A 17,293-nucleotide genomic window follows, 5' to 3' on the forward strand; every position below is an offset into this window, starting at 1 on the left:
TGCCTGCTCCACACCTGCTGGTTTTTCCTTCCCCTGGAAGCGAGGAGAAAGGAATGAGGGGCTAATAGTGTTTTATTTACCTTAAAAGGACTACCAAGCTCTAGTCACGGGGTTTGTCTCGTGCGGCGAGTGGGTGTGAATGCTGCTGATCAAGAGCCTCTGAATCAAGGTCATACGGCTCCAACAGATTATTTCCTGCACAACATGTTTTTGTCTCATAGCAACAAATCGTATCATTAAAATCACCAAGGCATGTGGGCTAAGTGTCTGATTAGCTGTGACTTTCATTTCTGAAACGGCCACCTGTGCAAAGACTTACAGTGCTTTGTGTGAACAGATGAAAACGATCCACCTCGCCTCTTTCTAAACTGAGGGTACCGACAACAGGGTTCTGTATGCTGGCCTTCGAGCATTTAGAACAAAGAAATACCGAACATTCGAGGGTCAATCACAAACTTTCCCTTTTCTCAGTGGAATTTTATTTTATCTGGAATTTAGTGGTTGTGTGGAGAAGCTGCTAAATGAACGTGAAGCTGTCAGGTAAAAGAGCACCTTGTCGTCCGAGCCCTGAACACCCCATGCAACCCTGCTAGTTTGTGGGGTGCTGTATGTGTAGAAATGGCCACCATTTACCATACTTGCTATAGGCCACGTACCACTCTAAGCTCCTTAACCCAGAAAATAGAGGTCAGTTTTCTGTTTTCCTAAAGAAACTGGACTTGGAGTGAAACCCAATTCCCTGGCCCAGTCTTGGGCTCCTCCTCTCCCAGCAAGTCCTTGCCTCCCGGCCCACCTGCTCTGGCCCCGGGCCTGCTTTTGAATCTCAACTACAAACTGCACAGCTCCTCTTCCTTGGCCTCCTCTCCCTTCAGATCTCAGCTTGAACGTGGCCTCCTGGCCACCCTGTCTGTTGATGGCTGTCCTAACAGCCGGCTGTTTCCTTCACGGCACCTCTGCCCTCTCGTCTGCATCCCCAGCGGGCCACGTGGGTGGTCCACCGCTGTACACCAACATCTGGCACAGCAAATATTTGTTGGACAGACTGACAAATGAACAGGCAGCTCTTTTCCAAACCCCATTGACCTCCCCCTTCCCTCCCTCTCCTGTAATACGATTAAAGATGGACTGACCCTTCCAACACCTGGTATCACAAAGCTCTACTCATGACTGGGCATCACTCTTCCCCCAGGAAGTAGAGAACAGATTTCCTTTTATTCATTCAACAAATATTTATTGAACTTGCTGTTGGGCATTCAGTGAATGGAGATAAATAGGATACAGTTCTCCAGAGTAGCTCAAAATAAATGGAGAGAGAGAGAGAGAGAGAAAATCTGTGTCTGGGTGTTTGTTCTGAAAACACAGACCAGCACTCGTCAGTGGGTGAGGCGTGCAGGTCGGCAGCCACCTAGGTGGCGGACAGAATGACCGCCCCAAGCTCCCCACGGGCTTGTCCTGGGGCCGAAAACCCCGGCAAGAGGGTTTATCCTGCAGGGGGTGGGCCGCGTGATGGACAGAGCTCAGGCAGTGTGGCAGCTCCTCCATCCTGAAGCAATTCAATCACAGAATGAAACACAGATCTTGCACAATCGTAAACGCGTGCCCAGAACTGTGTGTGATTTCCAGCCTCGCGGTTCTTGTGGCCTGGGTACAGCCTTCATGTGACTGGGCTTTTACCACTTGGAATTTGTGAGCCAAATCCTAAATGAGCTTTTCTACTTATCAGTCAAGGCATTTAACATTTTTCTTCCTTATTAAGAAAGGTATTAAAAGAGTTTATGAGAAAATAAAATCTGATTCTCAAGTTGTCAGGAAACATTGCGACACAGTACAGCCAGTGCAGCCGACAAAGGCCAGCCGGGCCACTATAGGGGCTCCCACAGCTGTGAGCAGCTGGGACCCCAGGAGCAGCTCCTTCATCCCTGCCTCCATCTGGCTTGTTTTTTCCTTACTTTGACTGTGCATGCATTCCAGCATACCAGTGACTGCTTTTTTGGGTCCTACGTGCAGTTGTAGGCCTGCCCACAGTTTCATTGCTTTCAGTCTCTGTGATAGAGAAAGCAAAAATATTATAGTAAAATAAGGGCTCTTTTGATTTAAGAAGCTCTTTATTTGCCAATTTTTTTTGACATCGTGGGTTTTATGTGGTTGCACAGCCGGGACGTCCGTTCTGCTCGCCTGCAGAGGAAGGGTCCTGGGTGGGTGAGAGGCCGACGTCTCCAGGAGGTGCGGGAGGAGGAAGCAGGCTTATTCTACTTTCTGTTTTTCACTTGCTTTGAAAACTTTTTTTTTCTTCTTACACTGAAGGAGTGAGCAGTAACCGTTTTTGCTTTAACTTGCGAAGGCCAAGGTGTACCATCTGCGTGGTGATCATCAGGTGCATTTTCATTAGCAGATGGGGAAGCAATGCATTCTGGGCCCAGCAGAACCACGAGCCGTGGTTTCCAGCTGCACAAGCACCCCTGGGTGGACAGCTTTTCCAAAGTGGTCTTGCTGGCAATTAGGTGCAGTTATAGCCCTGACGTGAAACTAAGCATTGTATACCTGCCTTGAATGCTTATTTGTGCCAGCGAGAAGGACCTGGCAGGAGAGGGGACTGGACTGCAGGACCCATTTAAAGAATAACGAGAGCTGCTGGTTTTGGAGAGCTTACTGCAAGCCAGCAGTTTCCTAGTGACTAAAATACATTGTCTCATTTAATCCTCACAGCAGCCTTGCTGGGTTGCGTCTCTGCCGGAGGCCCTGTGATGTTCTGGGCTCGCACAACCCTAGGAAAAACCGCAGAACGCGCTGGGCTTCCTGACAGAATGATGAGACGGCCTTGGGAAGCCAGGAGTTAGGGTGCACAGTCCCACCTGTGCACTCTCATTTCCCCTTAGTTTTCCTTCTTTTTTAACTTTTACTTGTTTTTTAATTATAAAGGTAATGCCTGTTTTCTCTAACAAATTAAATAATAGTATATAAGGTTAGAAGGAAAATTTCCCCTTCTCTTCTTCGTTCCCTGCCCTCCTCCATCCTATGATCAGTTAACAGTTCCAGACTGTTTAACGAAGTCTTTAAACATTAATGGTTTCAAAAAAATAACCCATGTGGGATCAACACTGTATCCTGCTTTTCCACTCAATCTTTTTATGTCAGAAGGTGGGTTTCATTCTCCTTAACAGAGACCTAGAGCCCACCGTATAAACAGATCACCAATTACTCACCTGTCCCCTCACGGACAGGCAAATTAGTTGTTTTCTTTTTGATTCTAACACAATAACGCTTTAGTGGACGCCCCTGTTCACATATTTCTGTGTGCTGGTTTAATGTTTCTACAGGACAGATTCCTACAGGTGAGACTGCTGGGCCCGCGCGAGGCGTTTAACGCTGTGAGGCGGTGAGGGTGCCTTCCAGAGATGGTGCAATTTATGCTTCTGTGAGGGTAGATGAGGTGTTCATTTCCCTATAACTTGACTGACACTGGATGTTGTCCAAGGTTTTTATTCTTGCACATCTAGTTAGGAAAAAGGTATCTTAAAAATCTTGCATATATGCATTTTTCTTCGGTTGAATAATGTTAAGCTTGGTTTCATATGCTTGTTGGCTCTTTGTGTATCTTCTATGAGTTATTCCCTCCGCCATCCAAGCGCTCTCCTGCCCCACCTCTCCTGGCTCCCAGCGCACTAGCAGCCGTCTCTCAGCAGAGGAGAGAACAGAGAGAGAAGCGGAAGGGACAGGATACGGAAGGCAGGTCGTGAAGCTTCAGACACCGGAAGCGTTCCCAGTCGGGAGTTCAAATGCTCACATTTTAAGAGCTTGCCTGTAGGGGGCAGTGCTCACCTCCAGAGACTGGACTGCTGATGGTGCCGTGTCCAGGCTTCAGCAGGTCATATAATTTCAGCTGGGAAGATCTTCCTCAAATTAGAATGACTCAGGGCTTTCTTTGTGCATCTCAATGAGCCCCTCTCCTGTTAGCAGATAAAGGCAACTGCCTGGGACTCAGGATCACAAGGCCCTTGACTAAGTATTCACACCTCTGCATATTAAGCTAAGGAACTAATCAGACACGCCAATAAAAACTTACATACGTGATGTTTGTCATACCATTGCTTATTGACTCAGAAACTGGAAACTATATAAAATGTCCAACAATAGGGAATAGTTTAAAAATGACTTGGTAGATCCGTCTGATGAAATCCTAGACAGCGTTTGTACATGATGCTGGAGGGAGCATACTGATTGGCACTGGGAATTATTTCAATTTTACATTAAATATATATATGCAAAGAAAAAAAACAGAAATAAACATGTCAAAGCCCAATAAGGAATTATATTTGGGTGATGGAAAGGTGAGCTGAACTTTTGGACATTTCAATTTTGAGAGTGAATAAATATTACTGTTGTGATCATAAAAATTATACAGAATGCTTAAAAAGTAGTTGAAGGTAGAAGTCTTACAAAGTTATCCCTTTAACCTGGAAATCACTGAGAAATAAACGGAGCCCTGAGCTGCTGCTGGGTGCTGGGACTGGCAGCACCGCCCCGGGCCTCCCTCCTGACCTCAGCCACTCTTACCTGTGGCTTCTACCTCCTTCTTTTAAAAATTATGCATCACTGTATTCTCCATTCGCTTTAAGAAGCTTTATATAAACTGTACATCTACAAATACATAAATTGTGACTTATTTCAGCATTTATAATTTAAAACTTATTTTTTGGCATCAGGTATTGAGTCAGATGCTTTGAATAATTTTTTTGTGTGCAGTGATTATCTGCTAAGGAAAATGCATCTCACAGCTGTGTTTCATCTGTAAAGCCCTATGGTTATTTTCCACTGGCCTCAATGGAGATTTAATATCAATAATTGTGACAGATCTTTCATCTCTAAGATTTTACCACTTTCAGAGCTTAAGATACTGATACATATTCATTCATTCTCTCGTTCAAAAATAATTCAAGGGTCTATTACATGCTGGTCACTGTGCTAAATGCTGGGGAATTATGGGTTCATCAAAATACACCTTTGCTGATGTGCAAAAGCTTGCGTTCTAGAAGGAGAGGCAGACACGTGCATAAGTAGGTGCCATACTGGTAATTAGCTGCCGCAAATGGCAGAACACAAGGGAACAGAGGCCCTGAAGGAGGGATGGGTCTGGGGAGGTTACCAGGTGTACACTTGAGCGCAGTCTTTAAGATTCATGCAGGGATAGTTGTGTAACTCTAAGATGCTACAGTTCATTGAATGGTACACTTAAACGGGTAAAGAGCAAATTTTACAATATTTAAATTAGATCTCAATAACACTGTTTAAAAAATAAGAGGTATAGAACTGGGTCATTTGCGCAAGAACGGGAAGAACATCCTGGATAGAGAGAAGAGCATGTGAAATAGGGGGCAGCCGGCCCTAGACTGTGGCTAGCAGGTAGGGTGGAGAGGGGTGGCTCAAGTCTCTGCCCCTTGGGGTCTAAGCAACAGAGTCCCAGGAGCCGGATTCCCTGGAACAGCGTGAATGCAGTCTCAAGGGCGTTCTGCACCCCTTCTGATTCTTTTCCAACTGAAGGCCCCTTTCTCTGCTGAATCTAAGAAGGGGGAGAAGGATGCAGGGAAGGAAGGACTCAGATTCCCCAGAATTCGGGCAGCAGAAAAATTTTCTAGAAGTCACTCAGGTGACTCCCCTGCTTCCAGGCAGGTTTCAGTTGACTGACCTGCACAGAGGAGACTTTCCCACAGAAGCAGGTTCCAAGTGGGACGGGCTCTGACCTAAGGTGAAGCGTTCTTCCAAAGCCCCTTGCCAATCCAACCGCCCACGGAAGGCCCGGCGGGAAGCAGATGCCACCCTGTACTCCGGCCTGCCTGGGCTGGTCCAGTGATTCGAGGCACTGGCACGAGGCCCTCGCTTACTTAGCTACCCAGCCCGGAACGCCCAGAGGCGGTGAGACTCACTTACATGGCGCCTGGAGATAGGGTCCTCCGGGACAGTGGAGAGGACGGTTCCACGGAGCGTGTGGGAAAGGGTGTGCAGGCAGCACTGGGGCGCACGCAGGGTTCCTCTGAGGTTCGAGCTGATGGAACTCCCTGGACCTGAGCGGCCTGGGCAGGTCCTGGAGGTAACACACGGAGGTGAGGGGCAGCGGCCTCTCCAGCTGCCTGAGCCCCAGGACATCCTGGGGCTGGGAATCATACCCCGTGTCTATCGTAGGCAGGTCTGGGGCGGCTCGGGGCCCACAGGGCTGGGGCTGGGGCACGGTCTCCTGGCCACTGGCCGCAGAGCCCACCGAGGCATCAGGTAAACTTTGGTCTGGCTTGCCTGAGCCACGGCCAGTGTCGGAAGAAGCCCCTGAGAGCCGAGATCCCAGCCATCGCTGATGCTGTCCCATCAGTGGAAACCGCTGCTCTGGGATGAGGGCCCCCAGCACACGCTGGGGCCCTGGCGCGCTGGCTGCAGAGGAGCCTGGGGGAAAGCCTCTGCCGGGGTCCAGGTGTCTCTGCCAGAAGCTGTCTCCGTTCTCCTCCAGCAGTTCAGTGCACAGGCAGGCGACCTGCTGGGACACAGGCTGCTGGCAGCCTGGAAGTTTCAGGGGTGCAGGAGCCTGAGAAAAGTGTCCTGGGGGATAGTGAGGGGCTCGGGGTGCAGACAGGCTGTCCGGTGCCGTGTTCCTTATGTTTGGAGCAGGTGGTTCTGGTTCCTCTTCCAGGAAAAACTCTGGGATTGATCTCAGTAACTGACTCGGGTACGGCTCTGATTCATCGACCTCCACAGGAATGCTTCGGCTCATTCTAGTTTCTGGAACAAGAGGAAACACACTATGGCCTTAGAAGACACACTGTTTCGTGGGGTCCCCATTTTGTGACCTTAGGGGCCTTCGTTCAAGATGTGGTTTAAATTAACAGCAGTGTGACACGTGCTTGCAGAGGTCCAGTCACAACAAATCGTTCACTTACTCTCCAGGCAAAGGCATCTTTATCTGGAAGGTAATTCAAAGAATGTAACTGGACTGTCACGTGGTGGACAGCACAAGGGGCGGCCCAGAGGAAGGTCGGCAGTGAGGCCCTGGGGACGGGGAACATCACAGCACGGGCTGCTTCTCATGCTCACAGATGCGTGGACCGTGCGGGGGGGGGACACCCCAGGCTGGTGCACTGGCTGCCTTTGAGGATGCAATTAAATGGGGGAGAGAAGGGAGGGAGAGGGAGGGTTTCACCTCTTAAACTTTAAACAGCAGACAACTACTGACCCTACTAAGTGTCCAACTTTATGCTCTGTATCCTCCTTCAAGTGTAAGCACAATTAGATTTTTTTACAATAGGAAATACAAGAGCACAGAAGGCATACAGAGAGAGGTAATCAAGATTGTTTCTAAAGACACATAAAACATTATTCCTACCTTTCAGATGCTTGTGATCCGGATCAAGAGAGATAACTAGTCCAGGAAATCTAGACGTCAGGGCCTTTGCACTCGCTGTCCCTTCTCTTCCCGAGCCTGCACGGCTCACTTTGTTCTGCCTTCCGGTCTTCACCCTGGCCACCCTCTCTGATATTTGTATATGCCTCTCACGTCTTCTCTCCTCCCTGCATAACCAACCTCTCCAGCAGTATATACCACAAAACGTGTATTGTAAACACAAACATCTAATGCAGACCATGTTTATTTTCCTCCCATGCCCAGAATTTAAACTCCACTAGGCTATTATTTTTGACCACTCAATGATGGCTGTATTCTCAGCACCTTAGATCTCTACCTAGAAGGCACTCAGGGAATAGTTGTTAAATGAATAAATGATCGATGCCTGTTTGGGGAGAGGACAGATTGTGCAGCTGGAAGCGTCACCAGCAGTGAGAACGTCAGGATCCCTGAGGGGGAGCCTGCGGGATCAGATAGGGGGCCAGGCGCTCAGAGTTCTTCAGCTCACCCCACATGGGCATGCTTCCCCCCTCCTCTTTTCCTTCCTTTCAAACGTTTACCAAGTGCCCAGGGGCCTGGGCCATGCCTAAGAGGGCAGAGGTGGTCCCACCCTGCTTGCAGAAGAAAGGCTGGTCTGCCACCCAGCGCGGTGGGGACGTCTGCACGCAGCTCCGGGGGAGGACGCAGCCGGGTCACCCCTGCACCCTCAGAGCTTCCCTAGGACAGCAGAGGGTGGGGCGCCTGCAGCCTCCACGTGGGCCCCCCAGCCCTGGACCCCTGCCAGAACTGACCCCACCCACTGCCCCGCCCCGGGGTGTCACCGAGAACACGTACAGGGAAACGCACCTCAGAGGGCTGCAGACACATCAGTGGGTTGTCCTGGAAATGTTTCATTTTTGGTCAGTAATGCCAGTATAGTAAAAATGCTCCACATTAAACAATCACCCAGTTCCTCACCATTCCTGACCACGTCCATCTTCCTGTGTTTTAATCCAGGGCTTCTCACCTGACACCCCCACCGTTGTCACCCTGGCCTGGCCTGCGTGCCAGTCCCTGACGAGGGTGGCACTTAGACTGAGGCGAGAAAGCTTGCTTTCCAGCCATGACCTAGAGGAGCCTGGACCCCTGAGGGGGACAGAGACCTGCCCCCAGGCCCCTACACCCCAGGGCTGGTGATGCCTGGATGCCCCTGGGCCAGTGAGCATGTGTGCCCGGCTCGCGAAGCCCGGGGAAGCTGGGGCCTGTCAGGCCAGGACAGCAGCGGTCACCTCGGCACAGCACGTGTCCCCGCGGGGAGCGGGAGGCTGGCAGAGTTCCTGGTCCAGAATCCCCTTCCCAGGCTTACAGCACCCAGAGGTTCTGAGGCGGGCAGGGCGCCTGCGTATTCCGCTGCGTCCCCACCCACAGGAAGACAGGTGTCATCCGTAGCTGTGGCAGCGACTCAGGATTGTCACAGCACATAGCCTCTGCCCCAGTGATTTCCCATCTAAGGGGTTCCTCTGCGCGCCACTGTGTGGGACGAAGGGGCTCCGGCCGCAGGCAGACCACGGTGCCCATGACACGCAGAGCAGAAACAACGCGGGTCCAGAAAGTCCTGCTTTTTAGAACCGCCCCACAGGAAAGGGTCTGCATCTCCCCGAGAGACCGAGCGCGCTGTGTGAGGCGACGGGCAGCTCTCCTCTCCGACACGTACCGTGAAGCCAGGAAAGGAGAGGGCAGGCCAGGTGGGCACGGAGCCTGGGACCCCTGCCCGCCGCCAGCAGCTCCCCGAGAGGGGCCCGCGCCTGCGGACGGGGCAGGAGGCTTGCTCTCCCGAGCCTCGCGCCAAGTGCCCATTTATCTGCACTGCACAGAGGAGGAAGGCTCCGCCCGTGGTTCTGATGCCCAGGCTATTAGTCGGGCGAGGGAGGCCCTGCGGAGGGCAGCCGGGCGGCCAGCGGCTCCTGCGACGCAAAGGCCCCTTGGCGGAGGCGAGGTCTGCCAGGGGCCCTGGGCGGGCGCAGCTGGGAGCAGGCAGCTGCACGGCAGGGTCGGGCCCACGCCGATCCGACCCAAGGGACAGGCGTTCTCCTCCGCTGGCGCCTGGCTGCCCTTTGGACTGTGAGCTCGGCCGTCCGACTGGGCGCTGCTCAAAGGCCCTCAGGCTTCGTGGGTTCAGGCCTCTCCCTTTGGGGGCCGCTCTGCCCGCTCGGGTCCGAGACCTTGTTGTTGCCGCCCCCTCACCCCGGCGGCCGGGCTTGGCGGCCGAGCTTGTACCGGGTGACAGCAGGTTGATGTCCAGGGTCGCAGGGCTCCCAGCTGTCCCGTCCCCAGCACCTGCCATTCTGCCCTCCTCTCTCCCCACCCCTCCCTCTCCTTTTCCTGCGAGGCTCTCAGTCCCCACGAGCTGCTCCTGACTCTGCCCCAGTCTGTGCCCAGCAACCTTTTTCTCCTACGACATACCTGCCTCAAATGACTAGTTTCTCACAACAGCCTGATGGTCTCCCAGCACCACCCTGCTGGGCTCACAGTTGACCAGAAAGCTTTTTTCCTTCACACCCCAGCCTCCCCTTTGCACGGCCTGCGGGAACTGGTCTCTGCGCACACAGTCAGGTCTAGCGTCTTCTTTTGCTATGGCTTTTGCCTTCCAGGTGGGCTCGCCCTGAATCAGTGAGACCGGGACCGTGGGTGCAGTCAGAGTAGGGTGAGGACCCCTCTGGTAAAGGACCCCTACCAAAACTCCGTATTAAACAATTAAGCAAAGACAGAGTCACATTAATTCTCTAAAATAAATATATCAAACTAGGAATAAAAGCATTCTTCACTGAAGATTAGTTAAAACTAAAAAGCCAGGAATAACCTGGCCTGGAATGTTTGAACATCCCCCAGATAAGAAAATACCTCAGCATAGCGCATGTCTTGTTTGTGTCAATTAAATGAGGCTATTGTAAAATTTACTTTAGCGGCTAAAAGGCCCCGTTTATCTTTAACTTTACCCAGAGGCTGCTTTTCCTCCTCCAGCCCTAATCAAGTCAGTAACTCAGATCACCTGGAAAGCAAGACAAGCAGCCTTGATTGATATGCTCCCAAACCAAGAAACTGCTACTCTAAGAAAGGATCAAATTCCTTATGTTAACTCTGCAAAACAGTCCAGAAAACTGTTAAGAAACTTAATGTCTCTTCAAAGATAAACATTTAGAGACCGTCTGGTGGGTCTGCATCCCTAGCCCTGTCTCTCAGCCGCCTATAAACCCCCTAGACAGCGCACTGCCCAGGCTCTCCTGTCCCCTCGTGGCCTGAGCCAGGAGCTCTGTCTGTCCTCTCACTGAATCTCTAAATAAAAGTCTCTCCCTGGCTCTCCTACCTTGACTGTTTGCTAAGTTCATTCTTAGACTCTGCAAACAAGAACCCTGGCATCATCAGCAAGCGTTTCTAGGATGTGGGGAAATATGCAGGATTTAAATGCACAGGCTCTATGCAAACTCCCAGTAAAACTACTTCCTCCTCGGGCCTCACTTTTCTCATCTGTAAAATGGGGGTGATGCCAGGACATAAAGAGGATGCAGATAAACTGCTGACTGTAGGGGCCTGGCCCCTATCAAGCTCCCAAGAAACAGAAGCTCTTTTGTCACTAGTTTCACAGCCACGAGTGACTTGGCTTGCGGCTCTCCTCCTGTGTTCACGGGCTTTACACCTGGACGCTCACACTCACTAGTGAATGAAGACCGTATGTTTTAACCAACATGTGTGTTTCCGGCAAAGTTGATACACATCACCTCACTTGGTCCTTAAAATGAGCTGAGCCACAGGCAGCGTACAGGGTTTCACTTGACCATTCGTGTTTTGCAGAGGCTTAGACACTTAGAGCTTTTCCAAAGTCACACCGGCCAATCTAGCCTATCGATCTCTCTCCATTAAGTCACATACCTCAGGGGTTGGCAAACTTTTCCTGTAAAGGTCCGGAGGTAAATAGTTCATGCTTTGTGGTCCACATCAGCCTGTCTCATGTTCTGCTTTTTTGTTTATCTTTAAACAGTTCTTTAAAAATATAAAAGCGATTCTTAGCAATATGCCCATGCGAAAACAGACCATGGGCCACCTTTGGTTTGTATTTTACAGATCTCTGACAAAGATTTTGCTAAATCAAAATACAAACTTAATGAAATGGGTATGCTCAAGAAACCTTACTCTTTGTTAGCACACTTGACATTTTTGAATATTTACTATGTGTCCAATATTGTCCCAAGTTATTTACAGGTGTTGACTTACTTCATTCTCACTGTCACTCTGTTCAACAGGCACTATAATCAGCCCCATTTTCCAGATGGGGAAACCGAGGTGCAGGAGGCTAAGTAACCTTCCCAAGACCACATGCCCAGTGGTTAGCACAGTCGGGATTAAAGTCCAGGCAGTTCAGCACCAGAGCCTGTGTGCTTAACCGTCTGTATCTGGGTTGGGAGCACTGACTCACCAGCTATACTTCCTGGAGAAAGAGGGTGGGGGAAGCTCAGAGTAACCCTGAGAAGCTTCTGGAATGATATGTCAGCTAAGGGGGCACGGGAACAGGCCACCTGTGCTTCATAGAGAATCGCCAGGCTGGAGACCACGGCGGCCTTCCTCCGTGCCACACAACAGACGATATGCACGGGATTGTGGAGGGATCTTGATTTGAGAGAAACACTTGATTGGATCTCATTAGATTTTAATCATAAACTGAATTAAAAATAAATTGAAAACTGGTTGACAGAGTGCAAACAAAGGGTGATGCTAAATGGTGATGCGTCTAGAGAGGGATTTCTTCCAGGGGCTGCCTCTGAGGCAGGGGCGGATGGGATTCAGTGAAGGCGTTTCGTCCCTGGAAGAGGGCAAACGGCGAGAAGGGGAAGGGCAGGGTGGGCAGCCTGGTGACTGATAAGCCGGATCACCAGCTCCTAAATAATCAAGGCTTGCTGTTCACCAACTGCTTGCATTTTTTTGAGCATCCTTTGGGTCAACAAGGGCTGAGGAGTCCTAGAGACATGATATCAGTATTTCAGGCGTACATAATAAATAAATATATACTTTGAAGCTGGGGAGATCCTCAGATACTTCCAATCACAGATTCTCAAGGCCTTCATTCCCCAGGGAGTAATTTCTTTATAAACTAAAGGTCTAAAAGTCACAGCTAAAAAAAAAACTTTGAACTCATTAACAGCCTTTGTTTACTGCCCAAATGCATGCAAGCTTTCACATTGGTTTGCTTTGTGGAAGCTGGATGGATTTGAGTGAACTGCTTGGCTCAGGTTCAGTTCCAGTGAAGAAATACTTCCAAGTTTGCGAGCAGAATTTCCCAGAAGGAGAAGCCCTTCCGTTGGCTTGACAGAGGACGGGAAGCAGTGGGGGCCCGGGAGACGGGGGACACTCACTGGCCCTTGTTCTTCGGACCTTGCAGTGCGACTCAGGCTGCAGGCGGCCCCTGACCTGACCCCTGTGAGTTCGCTCAGGAACTCTGAGCTGCTAAGCAAGGGGGTGACGGAGATTAATGGGAGTTTACAAGGCTGATAATAAACATTTAGGGAACAACCTCTGACCAGCCAAGGGGAGTTTGTTTGCTCTGTTGTTTCAGGTAAGGTTTAATTCATTCCAGGCCCCAGGGTGAAGGAGAGGAAGGGGCAGAAAGGAAAAATCAGGAGAGGAAGGAAGTGGGGATGGAAAGGAGGCAGGGAGAATGGGGGAGGAGAGAAGCCAGGAACGTGGGGACACCCTGAAGGACGTCAGCAAAAGATTGCCCTTCACTGGTGTTTCAAGACTTATTTAAATTGTGGTTTTTACGTATTACTAGTCTGAGAAGGGGCAGGTGGGAGGAAAGGGAAGCACAAATAAGGTAACCGGCAGCCAAGCCAGGAAGACAGCACAGAGGAGAGGGCAGAGGCGGGCGGGAGCAGCGACCCGGGGAGGTGCAGGAAAACCACAGCAGGGAAGAGCCAAACCTCGCTCATCATAGGGGAGCTTCCAAGCCCCCAGCCAGGGGAGACACCGGGGCTGGGGTTCCCATCGGTCCCACCCTAAACCGCTGGATTTCAGCTGCCCCTTCAGCCAGTTTACAACTTCCGGTCTCCAGAAAGGCCCGTGCACACGTGCACACACGCACACACACACACACGCACGCGCACCCGCGCAGAGGCAGAGCGGTAGGCGGCTTGCTGGGAATAAGGCACAGAGAACGTCACAGGGAGGAAAGGACAGCCTGGGCCTCGCGAACTAAAAGTACCTTGGTGACAACCCTCCGGGAGAAGCAGGAGAGGCCGGTGGGGCCTGGGATTCGAACCCTCGGCTGCTTTGTTGCGCAGGCACCAGAGAACTGTTTGGGTAAGGAAATGTGATCAAACATTAGGGGTCATTTTCGTTGAGTCTGAACGGAATTTAAAGTTTAATGTAAAAAAATAAAGTTTAATGTGCCTCATCAGTGCTTTTTCTTTTTTCTGCAGCAGTTGTCTGCAATTCATGTTTTTAAAGAAAACATGATCAGAAATTGCCTGCAGCAGAAAAATGATTTGAATTCAGGATATTTCTGAGATTTAGATTTTGCAATATCTAAATTGCAGCTTTAATTTAGACAAACTGTCCTCCTAGTCTATCTCCCTGAGTGCCTGTTAGAGAATGTGCACAAACACGACCGCATCCCCGTACTCTCAGCGCACCCTAAAGCCACCGACCCTCAGTCCTGAGGCCAGCAGGCTTACTAGTGGCCCATCTTTGCACCTCCAAAGACGGCAAGCCTGACGAAGAGCCTTCTCCTGCGCGCCGGCTCACGCCCAGGCCTCGCGCCAGTCTCACCCCCCTTGCGGTGCCGCTCCGGCATGGACTGTGGAGCCGCCACGCAGATCAACAACGACGCCGGGGGTGGGGGTGGGGGGGTGCTTTCTGGATAAAAGCTCTGCCGGCAGGTGAGCGGCAGTCACCCTCACGTCAGATGTGGCGCATCGTTATTTGAAAATAAAGTTGATAACTCATCACAGAACCATCTAAAAACACAACCAGGACTACACCAGGGCCTTGACATTCCACAGAAGCACCTTAGCAATACCTGACCAGCCAGGGCCTGTTGGAACTGTGTTGACTTGAGCTAACTGCCCTAAAGGAACAATGACAATTTTAAAAAAGTACTGGTTTGGAAAAGGTTAAGGATTCTGTGTGTCTGCCACCTAATAACGTGTCCCATTAGAGTCACCGCCCTGGCATGGCATCAGGATGTGCTTCAGAGCCCCCTTAGCCTTTCCACGCAGTGAGGGTCTAGTCCCCGTTTGGATTCCAGCCCCAGCTGTCAGCAGCTCAGCCTCAAGCCGGCCTGTCTGCACCCTTCCTGGCCTGCTTGACGCTGTGGGAAAGTGCACAGGACAGGTAACCCCGACGGGACACCAGCCAAGTCTAGAGACCCTGTTTTCTCCTGTTCAGCTGGAGCCAACGACAAGCCTCCTGCCTGCCCGGCTCTGTGCCTGGAGACAGAGCAGCGAACTAGAAGTCAACGCAGCTTATGAGGAGGGAGCCTGGGCATGACAGGCGTTTGCTGGTGTTCAGGGTGCCGGGGGGGGGTGGGGGGGGTGGGGGGGTGGGGGGGGGACAGGAGCAGACACCGCATTCTTTTCCTTGGGGTCTGACTAGCCATCGAGGAGTAGGAGGCAAAATCAATCCATTTCGATAGCCGGTAAACACAGCAAGTCTTCTCAGACCAGCCTTTGTACAGCCTACCCGTCTGGGATGCTCACTGCCCAGCCTTATTTTGTTAGAAGGGAATTTAGACAAAATCATGTTAGTTTACTCGCCCTGTCCCCCCAAGTCCCTCACTCTTCGTTGGGGAAGAAATCCAGGCCTGTGGGGCGAAAGTGAACTGCCTGAGACCCAGAGCCGGCAAAGGGTGGGGACGCTTGAGAGCACGTTTCTGGTCCTTTTTAATCATTTATTTGGTCTCCTTTTCTCTAAATACCCCCTATTCTAAGAGATCGTATTGAACTTGAAAGTCACATGAAGTTTGATCGGCTTCTAAAATCAAGTCGGGGCATTTCTCCCTGGTTTGCCCTGACGGCTCCGTCCAGTGCCAGCAAACGGCGGGGCTGCCGAGCGGCGGGACGCGGGCCAAGGGGCTGCCCGCGGCCAGCACGGAGCCGGGGGAACTTCCTGGCCCGAGAACGGGGGTTGGTTATTTCTCGGCAAGAAGCAGGGATGAAGAAAGCCCGGGAGCTCCCCGCCCCCGGCTGCGTGTCCCTGGGCTGGAGGCCAAAGCCCTCGATCCCGGCCGTCCCTGGAGGAGAGGGGCCCATACGCCCGACGGGCACCCGCGGGGACACCGCGAGCCAGGCCGGCGGTGCGGGCACCTCCCCTCCCCCAGCTACCCGCCTTGGCGCGCCCGTCTGAAACCCCGGGCCGCCAGCCCCGCCTCGCAGCACAGACCCAACGTCTCGGCCCAAGTCGGCATCCACGGCACAGGTTCGAGGCGGGGAGGGGGCGGTCCGGGGAGGGGGCGGTCCGGGGAGGGAGGCGCCGGCGTTTTGGAAAATGCACCCGCGGGCGCCCAAGGCGGGCGACAGCTCCGAGCGACGTACCTTAGAACCACCGCGGGCAGACGGCCGGCCGGGCACCGCTGCCCGTCGCTCTGCTCCACCTCCGGTCGCGCCGGCCCCGCTCCACCCTCTCCGGCCCAGGTAAGCGGCCGAACCGGCTTCGAAGCAGGAAGTGGAGGTCGTATGCAAATTTCTACTGAGGCCGGGCGAGCCTCAGCCCAGAAACTCCCTGCGGGCGGTGAATCAACAGCCGAGAAGTCACTTTGCTTAGAACAGAAACCTCGTTCGCTAGAAGAAGCTGCAACCAATTAGGCTGCATTTTCGTTTTCACCACCCAGCTAGGTCAGTGCCAGGACCGGCCCCGCAGCACAGCTCCCTCCGGAGAGGCCCCTGGGGGGGCGCGCGCCTGGGTGCCGGGACTGGTCATTCATCAGCACCACCGAGGGGGGCAGATAACCCGAGTGTGAAGCGGGGGCTGCTTGCTATCTCTGCTTTTACCAGGAGGGACCCCTGCCCCATCCAGCCATGCGACGGTGGCTTTTAAGCACACACACACGCACGCACGCACGCACGCACGCACGCACGCACACCGTCCTCTGCTGCTGACCTCAAGTTTATCTCCTCTCCTTCCTTCTTGTTTAGTCAGTAGCCAGCAGAATTTACTGCTGAAGGAGCTGCTGGAGGCAGGATGGCAGAGGAGGGCGTGTGATGGGGGCCTGGCAGCCAGGGCGCGGCCAAGGGACCCGGTGTGACCTCCGTCGTCACAGGCCAGCGGCCCGCAGCCGGGTGCCTGGGCAGGTGCGCTGAGCTCCCAGTGCTGGCCCTGCCTTCCCCTGAGGAGGCATGACATTAGCCCTGCCGGCCTGCTGTCTGCCCACCCTGTGCAATGTACAGGCCCCAGCCACCCCCATTCCAACTGCCCAGGTCTGCCCCCGCGGGCTGCTCTGCCTTCTATGGGCAGAGGGAATGTGGCTTGTTTTTGAAATAAAATAGCAGGTTGCATACATTTTGGTTTGGTCTTATAATGGAATACTATGCAGCTATTAAAAATCATAAGTCTGTCTACATACTAACAGGGAAAAGTGGTTTTGAGATATTTACTGAGAAATGTGATCTCATTTGCCAACGTATATGACAGATACATGCGCACACACATTTGTGTGTCCCAGCACAAGCACAGTGCCCAGAACCCAGCAGGTCATCGCCGGGTGGCCATCCAGCACTGAGATGAGAGGGCTGTTGTGCTGCCCACACATACAGGCTGTTTGGTTCCTGTTCCCCCACAATAAGCATATTTTGAAAAGAATAGTACTTACTACCTTGGCCTCAAACTTTCTGTCTCACAATTATATCATGAAAATCTCTTAAGTCAGGGAAAACGAGCATTCTCTGTGGT

The 17,293-nt window shown here is 52.2% G+C and overlaps 1 protein-coding gene and 1 long non-coding RNA gene across 5 annotated transcripts in view; one reads left to right on the forward strand and one right to left on the reverse strand.

Annotated features, from left to right (window-relative positions):
• Nucleotides 1-16,080, reverse strand: part of TRAF3IP2 (TRAF3 interacting protein 2) — a 31,463-nt gene extending 15,383 nt beyond the window's left edge. For 3 of the 4 annotated variants that reach the window (XM_036902983.2, XM_036902982.2, XM_036902984.2), the window contains exons 1-2: nucleotides 15,940-16,074; nucleotides 5,926-6,762 (exon numbers count right to left, since the gene is read on the reverse strand). In XM_036902983.2, the coding sequence (XP_036758878.2) occupies nucleotides 5,926-6,754 (829 nt within the window). In that variant the 5' untranslated portion in view covers nucleotides 6,755-6,762; nucleotides 15,940-16,074. Of the gene's footprint in view, nucleotides 1-5,925; nucleotides 6,763-15,939 lie in introns of all 4 variants that reach the window. The other variant, XM_036902985.2, reaches the window with a different exon arrangement.
• A 33-nt stretch (nucleotides 16,081-16,113) lies between these two features.
• Nucleotides 16,114-16,903, forward strand: LOC118921291 (uncharacterized). The gene is made up of 2 exons (XR_005028273.2): nucleotides 16,114-16,239; nucleotides 16,540-16,903. It is a non-coding gene; the product is annotated as an uncharacterized LOC118921291 (long non-coding RNA).
• The last annotated feature ends 390 nt before the right edge of the window (nucleotides 16,904-17,293 follow it).

Source organism: Manis pentadactyla, chromosome 12 (assembly GCF_030020395.1).
Source record: "Manis pentadactyla isolate mManPen7 chromosome 12, mManPen7.hap1, whole genome shotgun sequence".
Classification (NCBI taxonomy): Eukaryota; Metazoa; Chordata; class Mammalia; order Pholidota; family Manidae; genus Manis; species Manis pentadactyla.